Genomic DNA, 25,669 nt, shown 5'->3' on the forward strand with positions numbered 1-25,669 from the left:
AATAGTGTATTGGTACCAAGCCTCAGCAGAATATGTAGTGTAATAGTGTATTGGTACCAAGCCTCAGCAGAAGATGTAGTGGAATAGTGTATTGGTACCAAGCCTCAGCAGAAGATGTAGTGGAATAGTGTATTGGTACCAAGCCTCAGCAGAATATGTAGTGGAATCGCTACATGACTGAAACATCGTCTTCCTCCCCCACAGTACTTCACTGGCCTGGAGTGTGGACACAAGTTCTGCATGCAGTGTTGGGGGGACTACTTGACTACCAAAATCATCGAGGAGGGGATGGGGCAGGTAGGCGCCACAAACACCTTTTTTGCTTAACCAGGAAAAATACCCTTAAGGTAAGAAACCCTTAGTGGGCGGGGCCTGGCAAGAGGTCAGCAGGAAGTAGTCAAGAAAGCAATGCAATAGCACAGACAAAACAGTAAAATAATTACCTGTGTGTATCATCACAATGGACTCAGGAAAAGCAATCAATGGGCTTTTGTTGAGATGTGTAAAATCTCACCATGTTTACTTTCTCTTTCTTTAAAAAAAGACTATTTCCTGCCCTGCTCACAGCTGTGATATATTGGTGGACGACAACACAGTCATGTAAGTGTCACGTCGCTGTCGCTTTGCCTCCCACAGCAGGTAGCCTAGCCGTTAGAGCGCTGGGCCAGGAACTGAAAGGTCGCTGGTTCCAATATCCGCGCCGGCAAGATGAAAAATCTGTCTGTGGCCTTGAGCAAGACACTTAACCCTAATTTGTTTCCAGGGGCTCCGTACTACTATGGCTGACCCTGTAAAACAACACATTTCACTGCACCTATCCGCTCTGACAATAAAGCATTTTTTATTATTGTTAAGTTTCAACATGTTCTACACTGTGCTAGTTCTACACTGTGCTAGTTCTACACTGTGCTAGTTCTACACTGTGCTAGTTCTACACTGTGCTAGTTCTACACTGTGCTAGTTCTACACTCTGCTAGTTCTACACTGTGCTAGTTCTACACTGTGCTAGCTCTACACTGTGCTAGTTCTACACTGTGCTAGTTCTACACTGTGCTAGTTCTACACCAGGGTTGCCCAACCCTGTTCCTGGAGAGCTACCCTCCTGTAGGTTTTTGCTCCAACCCCAGGTGTTACTAACCTGATTCATCTTTATCAACCGGCTTGTAAAAACCTACAGGTCTGTAGCTCTCCAGTAACAGGGCTGGGCAGTCCTGCCCTACCCACTGCTTGTTCTGTGGGAGTTAAAGGAGAAACGGAGTAGCACTAGAGTTTCTGAATCTAAATCTAATAGCTGGTTTTGTATTTGTCCAAATCCACTCCCTGAATTTGCTTTTGAAAAGCTGTTCTTTTCCTGTAGGAGACTAATCACAGAATCCAAGGTCAAGCTGAAGTACCAACACTTGATTACCAATAGTTTTGTAGAGGTAAGATGTGTCATGTTCTTCATTGATCAAATATACAGCAAAAATGTTATATCAAGATGATGTCTGTACAAAACAATGAAGCAATTTTACACGTGGGCCTAGTTGTGAAAATATCAAATTCGTTCTTCAGATGTCGTTAGATGAGCTTGCTTGTTTGGGAAAAGAGGGTTATGGCGTGTGTTCCTTCTGCTAGTATCAGCTTCTCATCTTCCTGACTCCTCTCCTCTCGTCCTCAGTGCAATCGACTGTTAAAATGGTGCCCAGCGCCAGACTGCCATCACGTAGTCAAAGTCCAGTACCCAGATGCCAAGCCTGTGAGATGCACATGTGGCCGTCAGTTCTGGTAAGAGACAGCCACACTATGACTACATTCCCTGTTTTATTGGTTTGGTTGTGTATCACACATTCTCTGGCATGCAGAGGGCATCTAACACCAATAATTACACAGAGACGTCTTGATTATTAACACACTGGAAAAGGATTGTAACCAAGATCTCTCAGAACGCATGATGATATCTCTCTTGCAATTGTCACACAAAGGGAATCTTAAAATGCATTGATATTTCGTTACATGTGGATCCTTATTTCTACCCAATCGTTGCAGCTTCAATTGTGGTGAGAACTGGCATGATCCCGTCAAGTGTAAGGTATGTCACAACGGAGTCTAAATTCAACCCTCCCTCCCTCCCTCCCTGTCAGTGATAGTGGTTGGCCCTGTCCACAAAAACAACCCCATATACACTTCATGTACTGTAGATCTGATAGGATAGGTGGTGGTAGCTTCACCTTATCCCCTGATAGGATAGGTGGTAGTAGCTTCACCTTATCCTCTGATAGGATAGGTGGTAGTAGCTTCACCTTATCCCGTGATAGGATAGGTGGTAGTAGCTTCACCTTATCCTCTGATAGGATAGGTGGTAGTAGCTTCACCTTATCCTCTGATAGGATAGGTGGTAGTAGCTTCACCTTATCCTCTGATAGGATAGGTGGTGGTAGCTTCACCTTATCCTCTGATAGGATAGGTGGTGGTAGCTTCACCTTATCATCTGATAGGATAGGTGGTGGTAGCTTCACCTTATCCCCTGATAGGATAGGTGGTAGTAGCTTCACCTTGTCCCCTGATAGGATAGGTGGTAGTAGCTTCACCTTGTCCCCTGATAGGATAGGTGGTGGTAGCCTTGTCCCCTGATAGGATAGGTGGTGGTAGCCTTGTCCCCTGATAGGATAGGTGGTAGTAGCCTTGTCCTCTGATTGGATAGGTGTAGTCCAGGGTTTCCGTTAGCCGGTAATAGCCGGCTTTTGACACCCCAAAAAATCTGAATAGCCGATAAATAAAATAAGCGGCTGCCAATTGTCCGGGAGAAAGAAAAAAATCCCTTGGTGAAATAATGCATTTTAGCCTCTTCATTGATTGAAATACCAGTTGATGTAACGCTACAACTGCTTATTGTTGCTGCTGGAATGAAACATGCTTTAATAAGCCCAATTATTGCGCAACATTGTTTTTTTTTTGTTTTTTTACAACAACAACAAAAAATGGCCACAATTTAAACAAAGACCTACTATTTTTATTTCTCAAGTGGTAATTGAAGCACGCTTCCTATTCCCCATTCAAGTGCGTAGGCAACTAGGCAGGCTTCAGCACGTCACACACCACATTGCAATGAGCTGGAGGTGCTCCTGAGTGGCGCAGTGGTCTAAGGCACTGCATCGCAGTGCTAGCTGTGCCACTAGAGATCCTGGTTCGAATCCAGGCTCTGTCGCAGCCGGCCGCGACCGGGAAACTCATGGGGCGGCGCACAATTGGCCCAGCGTCGTCCAGGGTAGGGGAGGGAATGGCCGGCAGGGATGTAGCTCAGTTGATAGAGCATGGCGTTTGCAACGCCAGGGTTGTGGGTTGGATTCCCACGGGGGGCCAGTATAAAGAAGAAGAAAAAATTAAACAGAACAAAGGGGGAAAAAACAAAAATAAAGAAATACAAAAAAAATACAAAAAAAGAAAACACAAATGTATTCACTTAACTGTAAGTCGCTCTGGATAAGAGCTTCTGCTAAATGACTAAAAATGTAAATGTAGTATGCATGTTGAAAACGGACGCTTAATTGTTTGAAACCTGAACGTTTTACTGCATATTATGAGACATGTCTTACCTTGCTTCAATGTAGCCTATAGCCAAAATCCCACCAAACGTGCAGGCAATTATTTTCTAAAGATTTCCATATGCCATTGAAACCAGTGGCCTTTTTCTCTCATTTTCTATTGGTTTTCAAATCAACTTTCTTTCATTGTCCAGTAGCCAAAGGCACAATCCTAGTCATATTAGCAACCCCATGCTAGATGTTGCAAATTTAGATCTCCCCTCTTTCTACATTTCTAACGGATATTTTCATCTCTGTCTCGTCAAACCGCTCAAAATGGTGTTTTCCTGCTAATTGCATTATGGAACGAGCATTCGCACGTAGCTTGCTGCGCTTATAATGTGAAGAAATACCATAATTTTCGGACTATAAGCCGCGCCTTTTTTCCCATTTTTCGACCCTGCGGCTTATATAATGGTGCGGCTAATCTATGGATTTTTACAGCTAACGGCCACTAGAAGACCTCCTAAATCTATGGATTTTACAGGTTACAGTCCACCAACTTTAACTCTATGGGCTCTATGACCGGTCCGCGCCCCCCACCTTTAAGCGGCGGGCTCCAGCAGGAAAAGCTGGAGGCCGGAAAAGAGTGAGACAGGTAGCGCGCAAAAGTAAAAGTGGAACCGAGAGTGGTACGAGAGACAGAACGAGAGCAAGACAGACAGACATTACGAGAGCGAGACAGTTTGTCTCTTTCCTGACAATCCCCTCTGTGCACGAACCCTTACATATGGTAATTAAACATGAAAACACCTGCGGCTTATAGTCCAGTGCGGCTTATATATGTACACATCATTCAATATCATTCAATTTAGCTGCTGCGGCTTATACTCCGGTGTGCCTTTATAGTGCGGAAAATACGGTAATCGTTTATCAACCTTTTTTATGCTAAACGTTCTGATCTGTTGCATGAGCCTCATTGCTTTTTAACGTTTTCTGGATGAAGGTTTGGCCCACTGGTTGGATGAATATGGAATCTATTGTCCCAGAGTCAGTTTGGAATAGGCCATTTCTTTCTCTGACAAGCTGACCAATAGAATAGGTCAACATTTCTACTATGGGGGATAGTAGATTGACATACAGTGAGGGGAAAAAAGCATTTGATCCCCTGCTGATTTTGTACGTTTGCCCACTGACAAAGAAATGATCAGTCTATAATTTTAATGGTAGGTTTATTTGAACAGTGAGAGACAGAATAACAACAACAGAAATCCAGAAAAACACATGTCAAAAATGTTATAAATTGATTTGCATTTTAATGAGGGAAATAAGTATTTCACCCCTCTGCAAAACATGACTTAGTACTTGGTGGCAAAGCCCTTGTTGGCAATCACAGAGGTCAGACGTTTCTTGTAGTTGGCCACCAGGTTTGCACACATCTCAGGAGGGATTTTGTCCCACTCCTCTTTGCAGATCTTCTCCAAGTCATTAAGGTTTCGAGGCTGACGTTTGGCAACTCGAACCTTCAGCTCCCTCCACAGATTTTCTATGGGATTAAGGTCTGGAGACTGGCTAGGCCACTCCAGGACCTTAATGTGCCTCTTCTTGAGCCACTCCTTTGTTGCCTTGGTCGTGTGTTTTGGGTCATTGTCATGCTGGAATACCCATCCACGACCCATTTTCAATGCCCTGGCTGAGGGAAGGAGGTTCTCACCCAAGATTTGACGGTACATGGCCCCGTCCATCGTCCCTTTGATGCGGTGAAGTTGTCCTGTCCCCTTAGCAGAAAAACACCCCCAAAGCATAATGTTTCCACCTCCATGTTTGACGGTGGGGATGGTTTTCTTGGGGTCATAGGCAGCATTCCTCCTCCTCCAAACACGGCGAGTTGAGTTGATGCCAAAGAGCTCCATTTTGGTCTCATCTGACCACAACACTTTCACCCAGTTCTCCTCTGAATCATTCAGATGTTCATTGGCAAACTTCAGATGGGCCTGTATATGTGCTTTCTTGAGCAGGGCGACCTTGCGGGCGCTGCAGGATTTCAGTCCTTCACGGCGTAGTGTGTTACCAATTGTTTTCTTGGTGACTATGGTCCCAGCTGCCTTGAGATCATTGACAAGATCCTCCCGTGTAGTTCTGGGCTGATTCCTCACCGTTCTCATGATCATTGAAACTCCACGAGGTGAGATCTTGCATGGAGCCCCAGGCCAAGGGAGATTGACAGTTCTTTTGTGTTTCTTCCATTTGCGAATAATCGCACCAACTGTTGTCACCTTCTCACCAAGCTGCTTGGCGATGGTCTTGTAGCCCTACAATCTTGTCCCTGACATCCTTGGAGAGCTCTTTGGTCTTGGCCATGGTGGAGAGTTTGGAATCTGATTGATTGATTGCTTCTGTGGACAGGTGTCTTTTATACAGGTAACAAGCTGAGATTAGGAGCACTCCCTTTAAGAGTGTAATGTAATCTCAGCTCGTTACCTGTATAAAAGACACCTGGGAGCCAGCAATCTTTCTGATTGAGAGGGGGTCAAATACTTATTTCCCTCATTAAAATGCAAATCAATTTATAAAATGTTTGTAGTGGTGGTGGTTATACTAGTGATGGTGTAGTGGTGGTTATACTCCTGTGTGCAAACCTGGTGGCCAACTACAAGAAACGTCTGACATCTGTGATTGACAACAAGGGTTTTGCCACCAAGTACTAAGTCATGTTTTGCAGAGGGGTCAAATACTTATTTCCCTCATTAAAATGCAAATCAATTTATTTTGTTATTCTGTCTCTCAATGTTCAAATAAACGTACCATTAAAATTATAGACTGATAATGTCTTTGTCAGTGGGCAAACGTACAAAATCAGCAGGGGATCAAATACTTTTTTCCCTCACTGTAGGCTAGTGATTTTGCTGTTCGTTACTCGTCTTGTTGGCAGAGGAAAAGTAAATTTGGGCAATTATTCTAACATAGGCAGCGTGTGGGTTTCAAGTTTGGGAAAACTCATTTTCACCATAAAAATGCACCTTTATAATAAAGCATTCCATGCATCCTTGCATTTGCAGACTTATTTATGTAAGACCCTACTATGGGCCTCCCGAGTGGCGCAGCGGTCTAAGGCAGTGCTAGAGGCGTCACTACAGATCCAGGTTCGATCCCAGGCTGTGTCGCAGCCTGCCGCGACCGGGAGACCCATGAGGCGACGCACAATTGGCCCAGCGTCGTCCGGGTTAGGGGAGTGTTAGGCCGGCCCGGGATGACCTTGTCCCATCGCGCTCTAGCGACTCCTGTGGCAGGCCGGGCGCATGCTGTTGTACGGCGTTTCCTCCGACACATTGGTGCGGCTGGCTTCCGGGTTAAGCGAGCACTGAGTCAAGAAGCAGTGCGGCTTGGCAGGGCCGTGTTTCGGAGGAAGTATGGCTCTCGACCTTCGCCTCTACCGAGTCCGTACAGGAGTTGCAGCGATGGGACAAGACTGTAACTACCAATTTGGATATCACGAAAAAGGGGTAAAAAGTACAACAACAAAAAAATGAGCCTACTATTCCTAATGTGATGATTAGATTGGATAGTCATAATTTAGGCTAATAATATAACTCAATCACTGTTCGTAAAACATAATGTTAAATGCAGCATGTAGTGGCTTAGAGTAGGCTAGGCTATATCAGATAGCATTCCTTTCTTTACACCAGAAAATGTTGGCCTTTTTAAAAAAAACACATTTCATGCAATTCTACTACACTTTATATCACTGGAGACATTAGCAGAATATTTTTTTAATACAACAAAAATTACAGGGTAGCCTACTCTGCTGCCACTGACAAACCGATCAATAAACACGACGTTGTCGGTTCCATATAATCGCCCTACGAAAAGAGACACAAATACAATATGACGTCAATCTAACCTGGAGAAGGAAATTATCGTCCAAAAACAAACAAAAGTGGCACTGACCCAATGATAAAGACAGTGAATATGCACTCACCGGGGATATGGCTGATGTTCTCCGCTGGTGCCAATAAGACTTTTCACTCAATTAAGTTCAGAATTTTGAGAACTAAAAGACAGATTGGAGTCTTTTCATTATGTTCTCTTTACAGCAATAGCCAACTTCACCTTATCCTCTGATAGGATAGGTGGTAGTAGCTTCACCTTATCCCCTGATAGGATAGGTGGTAGTAGCTTCACCTTATCCCCTGATAGGATAGGTGGTGGTAGCTTCACCTTATCCCCTGATAGGATAGGTGGTAGTAGCTTCACCTTGTCCTCTGATAGGATAGATGGTGGTAGCTTCACCTTATCCCCTGATAGGATAGGTGGTAGTAGCTTCACCTTATCCCCTGATAGGATAGGTGGTAGTAGCTTCACCTTATCCTCTGATAGGATAGGTGGTAGTAGCTTCACCTTGTCCTCTGATAGGATAGGTGGTAGTAGCTTCACCTTATCCCCTGATAGGATAGGTGGTGGTAGCTTTACCTTATCCTCTGATAGGATAAGTAGAGTTGTCACCATATTGCTTATACCTCTATACCTTTCAGATCTCCACTAGTGACTAAAGGATGGTACTGGACTAGACATTCATGGGTAGTGGTGCAGTGTACGTGGGATGGTACTGGACTAGACATTCATGGGTAGTGGTGCAGTGTACGTGGGACAGAGGTCCTGAGATAAACACAGTTCTGCTTACTGTATTATAGGGACATTATCAAACAAAGGTTGGTGACCTTTGAACTTGTGTATTGAATATCCTTTTTCTACATGTACTTTTCAGTGGTTGAGGAAATGGATCAAGAAGTGTGACGACGACAGCGAGACGTCCAACTGGATCGCAGCGAATACAAGGGTATTTTATCCTAGTCTGTTTTATGGAGGTCCAGCAGCTAGCTATATCAGTTGCTAGTCCTCCACGAAACCAGGAAGATTTGGATTTTGAGTATCTCTTTAAGCATTTTAGGACCGGTTTCCCAGACATAGATTAAGCCTATTCCTGGACTGAAAAGCATTCTCAGTGGTTATTCTAGGCTTAATCTGTGTCCTGGAAACTGGCCCTTAAATGTTGCTCTATAGTGCTGCGGTGTGAATGATGGACTGTTACTGAGCTGTCTCTCTGCTTGGCCATCTGTCCCTCAGGAGTGCCCCAAATGCCACGTGACCATTGAGAAGGACGGTGGCTGCAACCACATGGTGTGTCGGAACCAGAGCTGCAAGGCTGAGTTCTGCTGGGTCTGCCTGGGGCCCTGGGAACCACACGGCTCTGCCTGGTGGGTGGATCTACCTCCTACTGACCAGTACTATTGTACTGGAAGTCTATGGGGATCTGCTAGCATGCTAGTAGATACCCATAGACTTGCAGTCATTGCGCTAACGCTAGTTAGCATTGGCTTGCAAAACTACCTCTAACTTCCTTCATTCTGGACACAGAGACATTAAAAATGGTATCCATGAGTTCATCTGACTCTGGGGGAAGTAGATAAAGGGCCACTGCCAACATCCCGAAGTGTCCCTTTAAGATTCCTTTATTGTCATTTAAGGTTCAACGGAAATTTGACTTCCGCTTTCTCCCAAAGCCAGGGGGCTGCCTTACTTGGGCGCCCGTGGAATAGTTGTTGTTGTTGGGGGCGGTTAGGTGCCTTGATCAAGGCCGCAACTGCAGGTGATGGCATCTAGGATTGTTGCTAGCAACCCTCCCGTTAAAAAAACTAACTTCCGGACAGATTTCCTGTCAGACCCGGGATTCGAACTGGCAACCCTCCGGTTGCTGTCGGGTCTTGCTGTAATAATGAAGGAAGCTACAACCATATTGAACTGAAACGTGTTTTTTTTTCCTCTCACTAATTACTTGCTCTGTTTTGTAGGTACAACTGCAACCGCTACAATGAGGATGATGCCAAGGCAGCGAGGGACGCACAAGAGGTAACAGTGAGTCATGGTGTCTTTGGTGTCCCTCACTGTAGAATAGAATCACAACACAGTCCTGGTCTTTGTTGAAGAGCGTGTATAATGATAGACAGGTTTCCTCAGTCCTGGTCTTTGTTGAAGAGCGTGTATAATGATTGACAGGTCTCCTCAGAGCGTGTATAATGATAGACAGGTCTCCTCAGAGCGTGTATAATGATTGACAGGTCTCCTCAGAGCGTGTATAATGATTGACAGGTCTCCTCAGAGCGTGTATAATGATTGACAGGTCTCCTCAGAGCGTGTATAATGATTGACAGGTTTCCTCAGTCCTGGTCTTTGTTGAAGAGCGTGTATAATGATAGACGGGTTTCCTCAGAGCGTGTATAATGATAGACGGGTTTCCTCAGAGCGTGTATAATGATTGACAGGTCTCCTCAGAGCGTGTATAATGATTGACAGGTCTCCTCAGAGCGTGTATAATGATAGACAGGTCTCCTCAGAGCGTGTATAATGATTGACAGGTCTCCTCAGAGCGTGTATAATGATTGACAGGTCTCCTCAGAGCGTGTATAATGATTGACAGGTCTCCTCAGAGCGTGTATAATGATAGACAGGTCTCCTCAGAGCGTGTATAATGATTGACAGGTCTCCTCAGAGCGTGTATAATGATTGACAGGTCTCCTCAGAGCGTGTATAATGATTGACAGGTCTCCTCAGAGCGTGTATAATGATTGACAGGTCTCTTCAGTCCCACAACAATTAATTCCTGTTATGATTAAGGCGTTCTCCTGGTTTAATATTATTTACAGTGTAGTAGTATGGTGTAGTGGTTATACTAGTGATGGTGTAGTGGTTATACTAGTGATGGTGTAGTGGTGGTTATACTAGTGATGGTATTGTAGTGGTGGTTATACTAGTGATGGTGTAGTGGTGGTTATACTAGTGATGGTGTAGTGGTGGTTATACTAGTGATGGTATAGGAGTGGTGGTTATACTAGTGATGGTATAGGAGTGGTGGTTATACTAGTGATGGTGTAGTGGTGGTTATATTAGTGATGGTATAGTAGTGGTGGTTATACTAGTGATGGTATAGGAGTGGTGGTTATACTAGTGATGGTATAGGAGTGGTGGTTATACTAGTGATGGTATAGGAGTGGTGGTTATACTAGTGATGGTATAGGAGTGGTGGTTATACTAGTGATGGTATAGGAGTGGTGGTTATACTAGTGATGGTATAGTAGTGGTGGTTATACTAGTGATGGTATAGGAGTGGTGGTTATACTAGTGATGGTATAGTAGTGGTGGTTATACTAGTGATGGTATAGGAGTGGTGGTTATACTAGTGATGGTGGAGTGGTGGTTATACTAGTGATGGTTTAGTAGTGTTGGTGTAGTAGTGGTGGTTATACTAGTGATGGTATAGTAGTGGTGGTTATACTAGTGATGGTGTAGTGGTGGTTATACTAGTGATGGTGTAGTGGTGGTTATACTAGTGATGGTGTAGTGGTGGTTATACTAGTGATGGTATAGTAGTGGTGGTTATACTAGTGATGGTATAGTAGTGGTGGTTATACTAGTGGTGGTATAGTAGTGGTAGTTATACTAGTGGTGGTATAGTAGTGGTAGTTATACTAGTGATGGTGTAGTGGTGGTTATACTAGTGATGGTATAGTAGTGGTGGTTATACTAGTGATGGTATAGTAGTGGTGGTTATACTAGTGATGGTTTAGTAGTGGTGGTTATACTAGTGATGGTATAGTAGTGGTGGTTATACTAGTGATGGTATAGTAGTGGTGGTTATACTAGTGATGGTATAGTAGTGGTGGTTATACTAGTGATGGTATAGTAGTGGTGGTTATACTAGTGATGGTATAGTAGTGGTGGTTATACTAGTGATGGTATAGTAGTGGTGGTTATACTAGTGATGGTATAGTAGTGGTGGTTATACTAGTGATGGTATAGTGGTGGTGGTTATACTAGTGATGGTATAGTAGTGGTGGTTATACTAGTGATGGTGGTTATACTAGTGATGGTATAGTAGTGGTGGTTATACTAGTGATGGTATAGTAGTGGAGGTTATTCTAGTGATGGTATAGTAGTGGAGGTTATACTAGTGATGGTATAGTAGTGGTGGTTATACTAGTGAAGGTGTAGTGGTGGTTATACTAGTGATGGTATAGTAGTGGTGGTTATACTAGTGATGGTGTAGTAGTGGTGGTTATACTAGTGATGGTATAGTAGTGGTGGTTATACTAGTGATGGTATAGTAGTGGTGGTTATACTAGTGATGGTATAGTAGTGGTGGTTATACTAGTGATGGTATAGTAGTGGTGGTTATACTAGTGATGGTATAGTAGTGGTGGTTATACTAGTGATGGTATAGTAGTGGTGGTTATACTAGTGATGGTGTAGTGGTGGTTATACTAGTGATGGTATAGTAGTGGTGGTTATACTAGTGATGGTATAGTAGAGTGGTTATACTAGTGATGGTATAGTAGTGGTGGTTATACTAGTGATGGTATAGTAGTGATGGTTTAGTAGTGTTGGTATAGTAGTGGTGGTTATACTAGTGATGGTGTAGTAGTGGTGGTTATACTAGTGATGGTGTAGTGGTGGTTATACTAGTGATGGTTTAGTAGTGTTGGTGTAGTAGTGGTGGTTATACTAGTGATGGTATAGTAGTGGTGGTTATACTAGTGATGGTGTAGTGGTGGTTATACTAGTGATGGTGTAGTGGTGGTTATACTAGTGATGGTATAGTAGTGGTGGTTATACTAGTGATGGTATAGTAGTGGTGGTTATACTAGTGATGGTATAGTAGTGGTGGTTATACTAGTGGTGGTATAGTAGTGGTGGTATAGTAGTGGTAGTTATACTAGTGATGGTGTAGTGGTGGTTATACTAGTGATGGTATAGTAGTGGTGGTTATACTAGTGATGGTATAGTAGTGGTGGTTTAGTAGTGGTGGTTATACTAGTGATGGTATAGTAGTGGTGGTTATACTAGTGATGGTATAGTAGTGGTGGTTATACTAGTGATTGTATAGTAGTGGTGGTTATACTAGTGATGGTATAGTAGTGGTGGTTATACTAGTGATGGTATAGTAGTGGTGGTTATACTAGTGATGGTATAGTAGTGGTGGTTATACTAGTGATGGTATAGTAGTGGTGGTTATACTAGTGATGGTATAGTGGTGGTGGTTATACTAGTGATGGTATAGTAGTGGTGGTTATACTAGTGATGGTGGTTATACTAGTGATGGTGTAGTGGTGGTTATACTAGTGATGGTATAGTAGTGGAGGTTATTCTAGTGATGGTATAGTAGTGGAGGTTATACTAGTGATGGTATAGTAGTGGTGGTTATACTAGTGATGGTGTAGTGGTGGTGGTTATACTAGTGATGGTATAGTAGTGGTGGTTATACTAGTGATGGTATAGTAGTGGTGGTTATACTAGTGATGGTGTAGTGGTGGTTATACTAGTGATGGTATAGTAGTGGTGGTTATACTAGTGATGGTGTAGTAGTGGTGGTTATACTAGTGATGGTGTAGTGGTGGTTATACTAGTGATGGTATAGTAGTGGTGGTTATACTAGTGATGGTATAGTAGTGGTGGTTATACTAGTGATGGTATAGTAGTGGTGGTTATACTAGTGATGGTATAGTAGTGGTGGTTATACTAGTGATGGTATAGTAGTGGTGGTTATACTAGTGATGGTATAGTAGTGGTGGTTATACTAGTGATGGTATAGTAGAGTGGTTATACTAGTGATGGTGTAGTAGTGGTGGTTATACTAGTGATGGTGTAGTGGTGGTGGTTATACTAGTGATGGTATAGTAGTGGTGGTTATACTAGTGATGGTATAGTAGTGGTGGTTATACTAGTGATGGTATAGTAGTGGTGGTTATACTAGTGATGGTATAGTAGTGGTGGTTATACTAGTGATGGTGTAGTGGTGGTTATACTAGTGATGGTATAGTAGTGGTGGTTATACTAGTGATGGTATAGTAGAGTGGTTATACTAGTGATGGTATAGTAGTGGTGGTTATACTAGTGATGGTATAGTAGTGATGGTTTAGTAGTGTTGGTATAGTAGTGGTGGTTATACTAGTGATGGTGTAGTAGTGGTGGTTATACTAGTGATGGTGTAGTTGTGGTTATACTAGTGATGGTGTAGTGGTGGTTATACTAGTGATGGTATAGGAGTGGTGGTTATACTAGTGATGGTATAGGAGTGGTGGTTATACTAGTGATGGTGTAGTGGTGGTTATATTAGTGATGGTATAGTAGTGGTGGTTATACTAGTGATGGTATAGGAGTGGTGGTTATACTAGTGATGGTATAGGAGTGGTGGTTATACTAGTGATGGTATAGGAGTGGTGGTTATACTAGTGATGGTATAGGAGTGGTGGTTATACTAGTGATGGTATAGGAGTGGTGGTTATACTAGTGATGGTATAGTAGTGGTGGTTATACTAGTGATGGTATAGTAGTGGTGGTTATACTAGTGATGGTATAGGAGTGGTGGTTATACTAGTGATGGTGTAGTGGTGGTTATACTAGTGATGGTTTAGTAGTGTTGGTGTAGTAGTGGTGGTTATACTAGTGATGGTATAGTAGTGGTGGTTATACTAGTGATGGTGTAGTGGTGGTTATACTAGTGATGGTGTAGTGGTGGTTATACTAGTGATGGTATAGTAGTGGTGGTTATACTAGTGATGGTATAGTAGTGGTGGTTATACTAGTGATGGTATAGTAGTGGTGGTTATACTAGTGGTGGTATAGTAGTGGTAGTTATACTAGTGGTGGTATAGTAGTGGTAGTTATACTAGTGATGGTGTAGTGGTTGTTATACTAGTGATGGTATAGTAGTGGTGGTTATACTAGTGATGGTATAGTAGTGGTGGTTTAGTAGTGGTGGTTATACTAGTGATGGTATAGTAGTGGTGGTTATACTAGTGATGGTATAGTAGTGGTGGTTATACTAGTGATGGTATAGTAGTGGTGGTTATACTAGTGATGGTATAGTAGTGGTGGTTATACTAGTGATGGTATAGTAGTGGTGGTTATACTAGTGATGGTATAGTAGTGGTGGTTATACTAGTGACGGTATAGTAGTGGTGGTTATACTAGTGATGGTATAGTGGTGGTGGTTATACTAGTGATGGTATAGTAGTGGTGGTTATACTAGTGATGGTGGTTATACTAGTGATGGTGTAGTGGTGGTTATACTAGTGATGGTATAGTAGTGGAGGTTATTCTAGTGATGGTATAGTAGTGGAGGTTATACTAGTGATGGTATAGTAGTGGTGGTTATACTAGTGATGGTGTAGTGGTGGTGGTTATACTAGTGATGGTATAGTAGTGGTGGTTATACTAGTGATGGTGTAGTGGTGGTTATACTAGTGATGGTATAGTAGTGTTGGTTATACTAGTGATGGTGTAGTAGTGGTGGTTATACTAGTGATGGTGTAGTGGTGGTTATACTAGTGATGGTATAGTAGTGGTGGTTATACTAGTGATGGTATAGTAGTGGTGGTTATACTAGTGATGGTATAGTAGTGGTGGTTATACTAGTGATGGTATAGTAGTGGTGGTTATACTAGTGATGGTATAGTAGTGGTGGTTATACTAGTGATGGTGTAGTGGTGGTTATACTAGTGATGGTATAGTAGAGTGGTTATACTAGTGATGGTATAGTAGTGGTGGTTATACTAGTGATGGTATAGTAGTGATGGTTTAGTAGTGTTGGTATAGTAGTGGTGGTTATACTAGTGATGGTGTAGTAGTGGTGCTTATACTAGTGATGGTGTAGTGGTGGTTATACTAGTGATGGTATAGTAGTGGTGGTTATACTAGTGATGGTATAGTAGTGGTGGTTATACTAGTGATGGTATAGTAGTGGTGGTTATACTAGTGATGGTATAGTAGTGGTGGTTATACTAGTGATGGTATAGTAGTGGTGGTTATACTAGTGATGGTGTAGTAGTGGTGGTTATACTAGTGATGGTATAGTAGTGGTGGTTATACTAGTGATGGTATAGTAGTGATGGTTATACTAGTGATGGTGTAGTAGTGGTGGTGGTTATACTAGTGATGGTGTAGTAGTGGTGGTTATACTAGTGGTGGTATAGTAGTGGTGGTGGTTATACTAGTGATGGTGTAGTAGTTGTGGTTATACTAGTGATGGTATAGTAGTGGTGGTTATACTAGTGATGGTATAGTAGTGGTGGTTATACTAGTGATGGTGTAGTAGTGGTGGTTATACTAGTGATGGTATAGTAGTGGTGGTTATACTAGTGATGGTATAGTAGTGGTGGTTATACTAGTGATGGTGTAGTAGTGGTGGTTATACTAGTGATGGTATAGTAGTGGTGGTTATACTAGTGATGGTGTAGTAGTGGTGGTTATACTAGTGATGGTGTAGTGGTGGTTATACTAGTGATGGTATAGTAGTGGTGGTTATACTAGTGATGGTATAGTAGTGGTGGTTATACTAGTGATGGTATAGTAGTGGTGGTTATACTAGTGATGGTATAGTAGTGGTGGTTATACTAGTGATGGTATAGTAGAGTGGTTATACTAGTGATGGGATAGTAGTGGTGGTTATACTAGTGATGGTATAGTAGTGGTGGTTATACTAGTGATGGTATAGTAGTGGTGGTTATACTAGTGATGGTGTAGTAGTGGTGGTTATACTAGTGATGGTATAGTAGTGGTGGTTATACTAGTGATGGTATAGTAGAGTGGTTATACTAGTGATGGTGTAGTAGTGGTGGTTATACTAGTGATGGTATAGTAGTGATGGTATAGTAGTGGTGGTTATACTAGTGATGGTGTAGTAGTGGTGGTTATACTAGTGATGGTATAGTAGTGGTGGTTATACTAGTGATGGTGTAGTGGTGGTGGTTATACTAGTGATGGTATAGTAGTGGTGGTTATACTAGTGATGGTATACTAGTGGTGGTTATACTAGTGATGGTGTAGTAGTGTTGGTTATACTAGTGATGGTATAGTAGTGGTGGTTATACTAGTGATGGTGTAGTAGTGGTGGTTATACTAGTGATGGTGTAGTAGTGGTGGTTATACTAGTGATGGTGTAGTAGTGGTGGTTATACTAGTGATGGTATAGTAGTGGTGGTTATACTAGTGATGGTATAGTAGTGGTGGTTATACTAGTGATGGTATAGTAGTGGTGGTTATACTAGTGATGGTATAGTAGTGGTGGTTATACTAGTGATGGTATAGTAGTGGTGGTTATACTAGTGATGGTATAGTAGTGGTGGTTATACTAGTGATGGTATAGTAGTGGTGGTTATACTAGTGATGGTATAGTATTGTGGTTATACTAGTGATGGTGTAGTGGTGGTTATACTAGTGATGGTATAGTAGTGGTGGTGGTTATACTAGTGATGGTATAGTAATGGTGGTTATACTAGTGATGGTATAGTAGTGGTGGTGGTTATACTAGTGATGGTATAGTAGTGGTGGTTATACTAGTGGTGGTTATACTAGTGATGGTATAGTAGTGGTGGTTATACTAGTGATGGTATAGTAGTGGTGGTTATACTAGTGATGGTATAGTAGTGGTGGTTATACTAGTGGTGGTATAGTAGTGGTGGTTATACTAGTGATGGTGTAGTAGTGGTGGTTATACTAGTGATAGTGTAGTGGTGGTTATACTAGTGATGTTATAGTAGTGGTGGTTATACTAGTGATGGTGTAGTAGTGGTGGTGGTTATAGTAGTGGTGGTTATACTAGTGATGGTATAGTAGTGGTGGTTATACTAGTGATGGTGTAGTGGTGGTTATACTAGTGATGGTATAGTAGTGGTGGTTATACTAGTGATGGTGTAGTAGTGGTGGTTATACTAGTGATGGTGTAGTAGTGGTGGTTATACTAGTGATGGTATAGTAGTGGTGGTTATACTAGTGATGGTATAGTAGTGGTGGTTATACTAGTGATGGTATAGTAGTGATGGTTTAGTAGTGATGGTATAGTAGTGGTGGTTATACTAGTGATGGTATAGTAGTGGTGGTGGTTATACTAGTGGTGGTATAGTAGTGGTGGTTATACTAGTGATGGTATATTAGTGGTGGTTATACTAGTGATGGTGTAGTGGTGGTTATACTAGTGATGGTATAGTAGTGGTGGTTATACTAGTGATGGTATAGTAGTGGTGGTTATACTAGTGATGGTGTAGTGGTGGTTATACTAGTGATGGTATAGTAGTGGTGGTTATACTAGTGATGGTGTAGTAGTGGTTTTTATACTAGTGATGGTGTAGTAGTGGTGGTTATACTAGTGATGGTATAGTAGTGGTGGTTATACTAGTGATGGTGTAGTGGTGGTTATACTAGTGATGGTGTAGTAGTGATGGTTATACTAATGATGGTGTAGTAGTGGTGGTTATACTAGTGGTGGTTATACTAGTGATGGTGTAGTAGTGGTGGTTATACTAGTGATGGTATAGTAGTGGTGGTTATACTAGTGATGGTGTAGTAGTAGTGGTGGTTATACTAGTGATGGTATAGTAGTGGTGGTTATACTAGTGATGGTATATTAGTGGTCGTTATACTAGTGATGGTAGAGTTGTGGTTATACTAGTGATGGTATAGTAGTGGTGGTTATACTAGTGATGGTATAGTATTGTGGTTATACTAGTGATGGTATAGTAGTGGTGGTTATACTAGTGATGGTATAGTAGTGGTGGTTATACTAGTGATGGTATAGTAGTGGTGGTTATACTAGTGATGGTGTAGTAGTGGTGGTGGTTATACTAGTGATGGTGTAGGAGTGGTGGTTATACTAGTGATGGTATAGTAGTGGTGGTTATACTAGTTATGAAGAGCATGTATAATGGTAGACATATTCTCCCAGTCCCCAGGCTTGATTGTTGTTGTGATTAAGAGCCAGGCGTTGTCCCCCCCTCCTCCAGCGGTCCAGGGCAGCGCTGCAGAGGTACCTGTTCTACTGCAACCGCTACATGAACCACATGCAGTCGCTGCGCTTCGAGCACAAGCTGTACGCCGGGGTCAAGCAGAAGATGGAGGAGATGCAGCAGCACAACATGTCCTGGATCGAGGTGCAGTTCCTGAAGAAGGCCGTGGACGTGCTGTGTCAGTGTCGCTCCACACTCATGTTCACCTACGTCTTCGCCTTCTACCTCAAGAAGAACAACCAGTCCATCATCTTTGAGGTAACTTTACAGCTATAGTACTAACCCTATAGCTAACCCAAACCCTTCTACCTCAAGAAGAACAACCAGTCCATCATCTTTGAGGTGAGGGAGGGTAGAGAAGGGAGAGGGGGAGAGAGAAGGAAGGCGTGGAGAGAGTCAGAGTATTCTATTTAGCTTGAAGTGTTGCAGTTGCTCCAGTAACTGTTGGTACAGGTGTAGACAGTAAGCTGTGATGTACAGGTGTAGACAGTAAGCCGTGGTGTACAGGTGTAGACAGTAAGCCGTGATGTACAGGTGGAGACAGTAAGCCGTGATGTACAGGGGGAGACAGTAAGCCGTGATGGACAGGTGGAGACAGTAAGCCGTGATGGACAGGTGGAGACAGTAAGCCGTGATGGACAGGTGTAGACAGTAAGCCGTGATGTACAGGTGGAGACAGTAAGCCGTGATGTACAGGTGTAGACAGTAAGCCGTGATGTACAGGGGGAGACAGTAAGCCGTGATGGACAGGTGGAGACAGTAAGCCGTGATGGACAGGTGGAGACAGTAAGCCGTGATGGACAGGTGGAGACAGTAAGCCGTGATGGACAGGTGGAGACAGTAAGCCGTGATGGACAGGTGGAGACAGTAAGCCGTGATGTACAGGTGTAGACAGTAAGCCGTGATGTACAGGTGTAGACAGTAAGCCGTGATGTACAGGGGGAGACAGTAAGCTGTGATGTACAGGTGGAGACAGAAAGCCGTGATGTACAGTTGTAGACAGTAAGCCGTGATGTACAGGTGTAGACAGTAAGCCGTGATGTACAGGTGTAGACAGTAAGCCGTGATGTACAGGTGTAGACAGTAAGCCGTGATGTACAGGTGTAGACAGTAAGCCGTGATGTACAGGTGTAGACAGTAAGCCGTGATGTACAGGTGGAGAAAGTAAGCCGTGATGTAAAGGTGTAGACAGTAAGCCGTGATGTACAGGTGTAGACAGAAAGCCGTGATGTACAGGTGTAGACAGAAAGCCGTGATGTACAGGTGTAGACAGTAAGCCGTGATGTACAGGTGTAGACAGTAAGCCGTGATGTACAGGTGGAGACAGTAAGCCGTGATGTACAGGTGGAGACAGTAAGCCGCGATGTACAGGTGTAGACAGTAAGCCGCGATGTACAGTTGTAGACAGTAAGCCGCGATGTACAGGTGGAGACAGTAAGCCGTGATGTACAGGTGTAGACAGTAAACCGTGATGGACAGGTGTAGACAGTAAGCCGTGATGTACAGTTGTAGACAGTAAGCCGTGATGTACAGGTGGAGACAGTAAGCCGTGATGTACAGGTGGAGACAGTAAGCCGTGATGGACAGGTGGAGACAGTAAGCCGTGATGGACAGGTGGAGACAGTAAGCCGTGATGTACAGGTGTAGACAGTAAGCCGTGATGGACAGGTGTAGACAGTAAGCCGTGATGTACAGTTGTAGACAGTAAGCCGCGATGTACAGGTGGAGACAGTAAGCCGTGATGTACAGGTGTAGACAGAAAGCCGTGATGGACAGGTGTAGACAGTAAGCCGTGATGTACAGGTGTAGACAGTAAGCCGTGATGTACAGGTGTAGACAGTAAGCCGTGATGTACAGGTGTAGACAGTAAGCCGTGATGTACAGGTGGAGACAGTAAGCCGTGATGTACAGGTGGAGACAGTAAGCCGTGATGTACAGGTGGAGACAGTAAGCCGTGATGTACAGGTGTAGACAGTAAGCCGTGATGTACAGTTGTAGACAGTAAGCCGCGATGTACAGGTGGAGACAGTAAGCCGTGATGTACAGGTGTAGACAGAAAGCCGTGATGGACAGGTGTAGACAGTAAGCCGTGATGTACAGGTGGAGACAGTAAGCCGTGATGTACAGGTGTAGACAGTAAGCCGTGATGTACAGGTGTAGACAGTAAGCCGTGATGTACAGGTGTAGACAGTAAGCCGTGATGTACAGGTGGAGACAGTAAGCCGTGATGTACAGGTGTAGACAGTAAACCGTGATGGACAGGTGGAGACAGTAAGCCGTGATGTACAGTTGTAGACAGTAAGCCGTGATGTACAGGTGGAGACAGTAAGCCGTGATGGACAGGTGGAGACAGTAAGCCGTGATGTACAGGTGTAGACAGTAAGCCGTGATGGACAGGTGTAGACAGTAAGCCGTGATGGACAGGTGTAGACAGTAAGCCGTGATGGACAGTTGTAGACAGTAAGCCGCGATGTACAGGTGGAGACAGTAAGCCGTGATGTACAGTTGTAGACAGTAAGCCGTGATGTACAGGTGGAGACAGTAAGCCGTGATGTACAGGTGGAGACAGTAAGCTGTGATGGACAGGTGGAGACAGTAAGCCGTGATGTACAGGTGGAGACAGTAAGCCGTGATGTACAGGTGGAGACAGTAAGCCGTGATGTACAGGTGGAGACAGTAAGCCGTGATGGACAGGTGGAGACAGTAAGCCGTGATGGACAGGTGGAGACAGTAAGCCGTGATGTACAGGTGTAGACAGTAAGCCGTGATGGACAGGTGTAGACAGTAAGCCGTGATGTACAGTTGTAGACAGTAAGCCGCGATGTACAGGTGGAGACAGTAAGCCGTGATGTACAGGTGTAGACAGAAAGCCGTGATGGACAGGTGTAGACAGTAAGCCGTGATGTACAGGTGGAGACAGTAAGCCGTGATGTACAGGTGTAGACAGTAAGCCGTGATGTACAGGTGGAGACAGTAAGCCGTGATGTACAGGTGGAGACAGTAAGCCGTGATGTACAGGTGGAGACAGTAAGCCGTGATGTACAGGTGGAGACAGTAAGCCGTGATGTACAGGTGTAGACAGTAAGCCGTGATGTACAGTTGTAGACAGTAAGCCGCGATGTACAGGTGGAGACAGTAAGCCGTGATGTACAGGTGTAGACAGAAAGCCGTGATGGACAGGTGTAGACAGTAAGCCGTGATGTACAGGTGGAGACAGTAAGCCGTGATGTACAGGTGTAGACAGTAAGCCGTGATGTACAGGTGTAGACAGTAAGCCGTGATGTACAGGTGGAGACAGTAAGCCGTGATGTACAGGTGGAGACAGTAAGCCGTGATGTACAGGTGTAGACAGTAAACCGTGATGGACAGGTGGAGACAGTAAGCCGTGATGTACAGTTGTAGACAGTAAGCCGTGATGTACAGGTGGAGACAGTAAGCCGTGATGGACAGGTGGAGACAGTAAGCCGTGATGTACAGGTGTAGACAGTAAGCCGTGATGGACAGGTGTAGACAGTAAGCCGTGATGGACAGGTGTAGACAGTAAGCCGTGATGGACAGTTGTAGACAGTAAGCCGCGATGTACAGGTGGAGACAGTAAGCCGCGATGTACAGTTGTAGACAGTAAGCCGTGATGTACAGGTGGAGACAGTAAGCCGTGATGTACAGGTGGAGACAGTAAGCTGTGATGGACAGGTGGAGACAGTAAGCCGTGATGTACAGGTGGAGACAGTAAGCCGTGATGTACAGGTGGAGACAGTAAGCCGTGATGTACAGGTGGAGACAGTAAGCTGTGATGTATTTCTACACCTACAAGTCAAGGTCTCCTCTCTAAAGGAATCCTTTATTTCCACAGTTGTTGTCATGAGTTTGAATGCTCCAGGTAAAAAACGGCAGCACAATTATTCCTGTTCATGTAGTTCTATCAGGGCAAGTAGTGGCGCTATACTATACACTGAGTGTACAAAACCCAGCAGCGTTGCAGTTCTTGACACACTCAAACCGGTTCGCCTGGCACCTACTACCATACCCCGTTCAAAGGCACTTCAATCTTTTTGTCTTGCTCATTCACCCTCTGAATGGCACACACACACAATCCATGTCTCAATTGTCTCGAGGCTTAAAAATCCTTCTTTAACCCGTCTCCTCCCCTTCATCTACACTGATTTTTGAAGTGGGATTTAACAAGTGACATCAATAATGGATCATAGCGTTCACATGGATTCACCTGGTCAGTCTGTGTCATGGAAAGAGCTGGTGTCCTTAATGTTTTGTACACTCGGTGTATATGCTGTGACTGAACCCACGCGGTCCTCTTTTAGAACAATCAGGCTGACTTGGAGAATGCCACGGAGGTTCTGTCTGGATATCTGGAGCGGGACATCTCCCAGGACTCTCTGCAGGACATCAAACAGAAAGTACAGGACAAGTACAGGTGAGTTAAATACATGATATAGATGTCTTTATGACAGCAGGAAGTACGGGTGAGTTAAATACATGATATAGATGTCTTTATGACAGCAGGAAGTACGGGTGAGTTAAATACATGATATAGATGTCTTTATGACAGCAGGAAGTACAGGTTAGTCTGCGACAGGGTAGATGATTTTATAGCTCTGTGTTTTATCTATGAAATTATACCAGATTTGTCTTTTTGTACCAGCCAGTGGTAAATGTATGAAATTTGAATGCCAACGTGGGAGGAGTATTCTAAACATGCCTACTATGAGGCTGTCATGATCAGCGATTAATTTAATCTGAAATTGCCTCTTGTTCCATTCTATTTGTGTTTGTTTGTTTGTCAAGCCAAAGATGATTAGTTGGCTACGCTACAGCACATATCAGAATGGCACCAGACTGATTTAAAATGACCCTTCCTACAGCACATATCAGAATGGCACCAGACTGATTTAAAATGACCCTTCCTACAGCACATATCAGAATGGCACCAGACTGATTTAAAATGACCCTTCCTACAGCACATATCAGAATGACACCATCCTGATTTTAAAATGACCCTTCCTACAGCACATATCAGAATGACACCAGACTGATTTAAAATGACCCTTCCTACAGCACATATCAGAATGACACCAGACTGATTTAAAATGACCCTTCCTACAGCACATATCAGAATGACACCATCCTGATTTTAAAATGACCCTTACTACAGCACATATCAGAATGACACCAGACTGATTTAAAATGACCCTTCCTACAGCGCATATCAGAATGACACCAGACTGATTTAAAATGACCCTTCCTACAGCACATATCAGAATGACACCAGACTGATTTAAAATGACCCTTCCTACAGCACATATCAGAATGGCACCAGACTGATTTAAAATGACCCTTCCTACAGCACATATCAGAATGACACCAGACTGATTTCAAATGACCCTTCCTACAGCGCATATCAGAATGACACCAGACTGATTTCAAATGACCCTTCCTACAGCGCATATCAGAATGACACCAGACTGATTTAAAATGACCCTTCCTACAGCGCATATCAGAATGACACCAGCCTGATTTAAAATGACCCTTCCTACAGCACATATCAGAATGACACCAGACTGATTTAAAATGACCCTTCCTACAGCGCATATCAGAATGACACCATCCTGATTTTAAAATGACCCTTTCCTACAGCGCATATCAGAATGACACCAGACTGATTTCAAATGACCCTTCCTACAGCGCATATCAGAATGACACCAGACTGATTTTAAAATGACCCTTTCCTACAGCGCATATCAGAATGACACCAGACTGATTTCAAATGACCCTTCCTACAGCACATATCAGAATGACACCAGACTGATTTTAAAATGACCCTTTCCTACAGCGCATATCAGAATGACACCAGACTGATTTCAAATGACCCTTCCTACAGCGCATATCAGAATGACACCAGACTGATTTTAAAATGACCCTTTCCTACAGCGCATATCAGAATGACACCAGACTGATTTCAAATGACCCTTCCTACAGCACATATCAGAATGACACCAGACTGATTTTAAAATGACCCTTTCCTACAGCGCATATCAGAATGACACCAGACTGATTTAAAATGACCCTTCCTACAGCGCATATCAGAATGACACCAGACTGATTTTAAATGACCCTTACTACAGCCCATATCAGAATGACACCAGACTGATTTAAAATGACCCTTCCTACAGCACATATCAGAATGACACCAGACTGATTTTAAAATGACCCTTCCTACAGCACATATCAGAATGACACCAGACTGATTTTAAAATGACCCTTCCTACAGCACATATCAGAATGACACCAGACTGATTTAAAATGACCCTTCCTACAGCACATATCAGAATGACACCAGACTGATTTTAAAATGACCCTTCCTACAGCGCATATCAGAATGACACCAGACTGATTTTTAAAATGACCCTTTCCTACAGCACATATCAGAATGACACCAGACTGATTTTAAAATGACCCTTTCCTATCCTCACCGTTTCCTGTTTGTTTTTGTTGTGTCCTCCAGATACTGTGAGAGTCGGCGGAGGGTTCTGCTGCAGCATGTGCATGAGGGCTATGAGAAGGATCTGTGGGAGTACATAGAAGATTGAAGATAGACTCTTTACTAAAACCCCTTCTACAGACTAGAGCACTGATGCAATGCCACGGGGCAACACTGGTTTTCAGCTATTGTTGCTGATCTTCCCAATATTGCGTTTTTTGTTTTTTTCTTGGGTTTTGTTTAATGGAAAAAGTTTATAAATTATATCAAAATAAAAAAAAGAGGTAGAATATTTCAAACATTAATCGTACAACAGTATTGTTTGTAGCAGATTTGATTGTGAGGACAAAAAAAAAAAAGAACTCCCCACTTCTCTCAATTGGTCACTATTGTAACATCACTCCCTTTCCCCAACTACTCTGTTCGGTTTTCCAGTGAGATGTATTTTATTTGTTTCATTTTAAGTACCCTTGTTTGGGACATGGGGTTTGTGTTCAACACAGTCCAACTGTTCAAGCCATGTTCATTGAGTGTGGTTAGATCCCATGTAGGGTTGTTGAATGTTGATTTGCTGATTGTAAGGTGTCAAACCATATGGGTTGGCAGACAAAAAGCAAAGGGAGTGCAAAAAAAAAAAGAAGGAAACATGTTTTTCAATTTGTAAATAACGCATATGCATGGAACAGCAAGTGTGGCATTTTTTTTTTTTATTTTTTTTTAGAAAAATATTTATTCTTTTTCAAATATTCAATATAGTTGCTGTGTAGAAGACAAGTTCCCTCCTGCTTTAAAAAAAGAAAAAAAAAGAAGAGGTGTTTGTGAGGGTTTGGAAGCTG

At 43.2% G+C, this 25,669-nt stretch overlaps 1 protein-coding gene across 1 annotated transcript; it reads left to right on the forward strand.

Annotated features, from left to right (window-relative positions):
* Positions 1-204: 204 nt before the first annotated feature.
* Positions 205-25,622, forward strand: LOC311117496 (E3 ubiquitin-protein ligase arih1; the record flags this gene model as incomplete). Its single annotated transcript, XM_084192420.1, has 11 exons — positions 205-297; positions 545-600; positions 1,358-1,424; positions 1,661-1,767; positions 2,029-2,071; positions 8,269-8,340; positions 8,628-8,758; positions 9,353-9,410; positions 18,335-18,595; positions 22,657-22,769; positions 24,858-25,622. Coding segments are annotated over 11 exons (1,086 nt in total), but the record flags the coding sequence as incomplete, so codon positions are not given.
* Positions 25,623-25,669: the final 47 nt, after the last annotated feature.

This window comes from Coregonus lavaretus, assembly GCF_964263955.1.
Source record: "Coregonus lavaretus genome assembly, contig: HAP1_SCAFFOLD_1015, whole genome shotgun sequence".
In the NCBI taxonomy this organism is placed as follows: Eukaryota; Metazoa; Chordata; class Actinopteri; order Salmoniformes; family Salmonidae; genus Coregonus; species Coregonus lavaretus.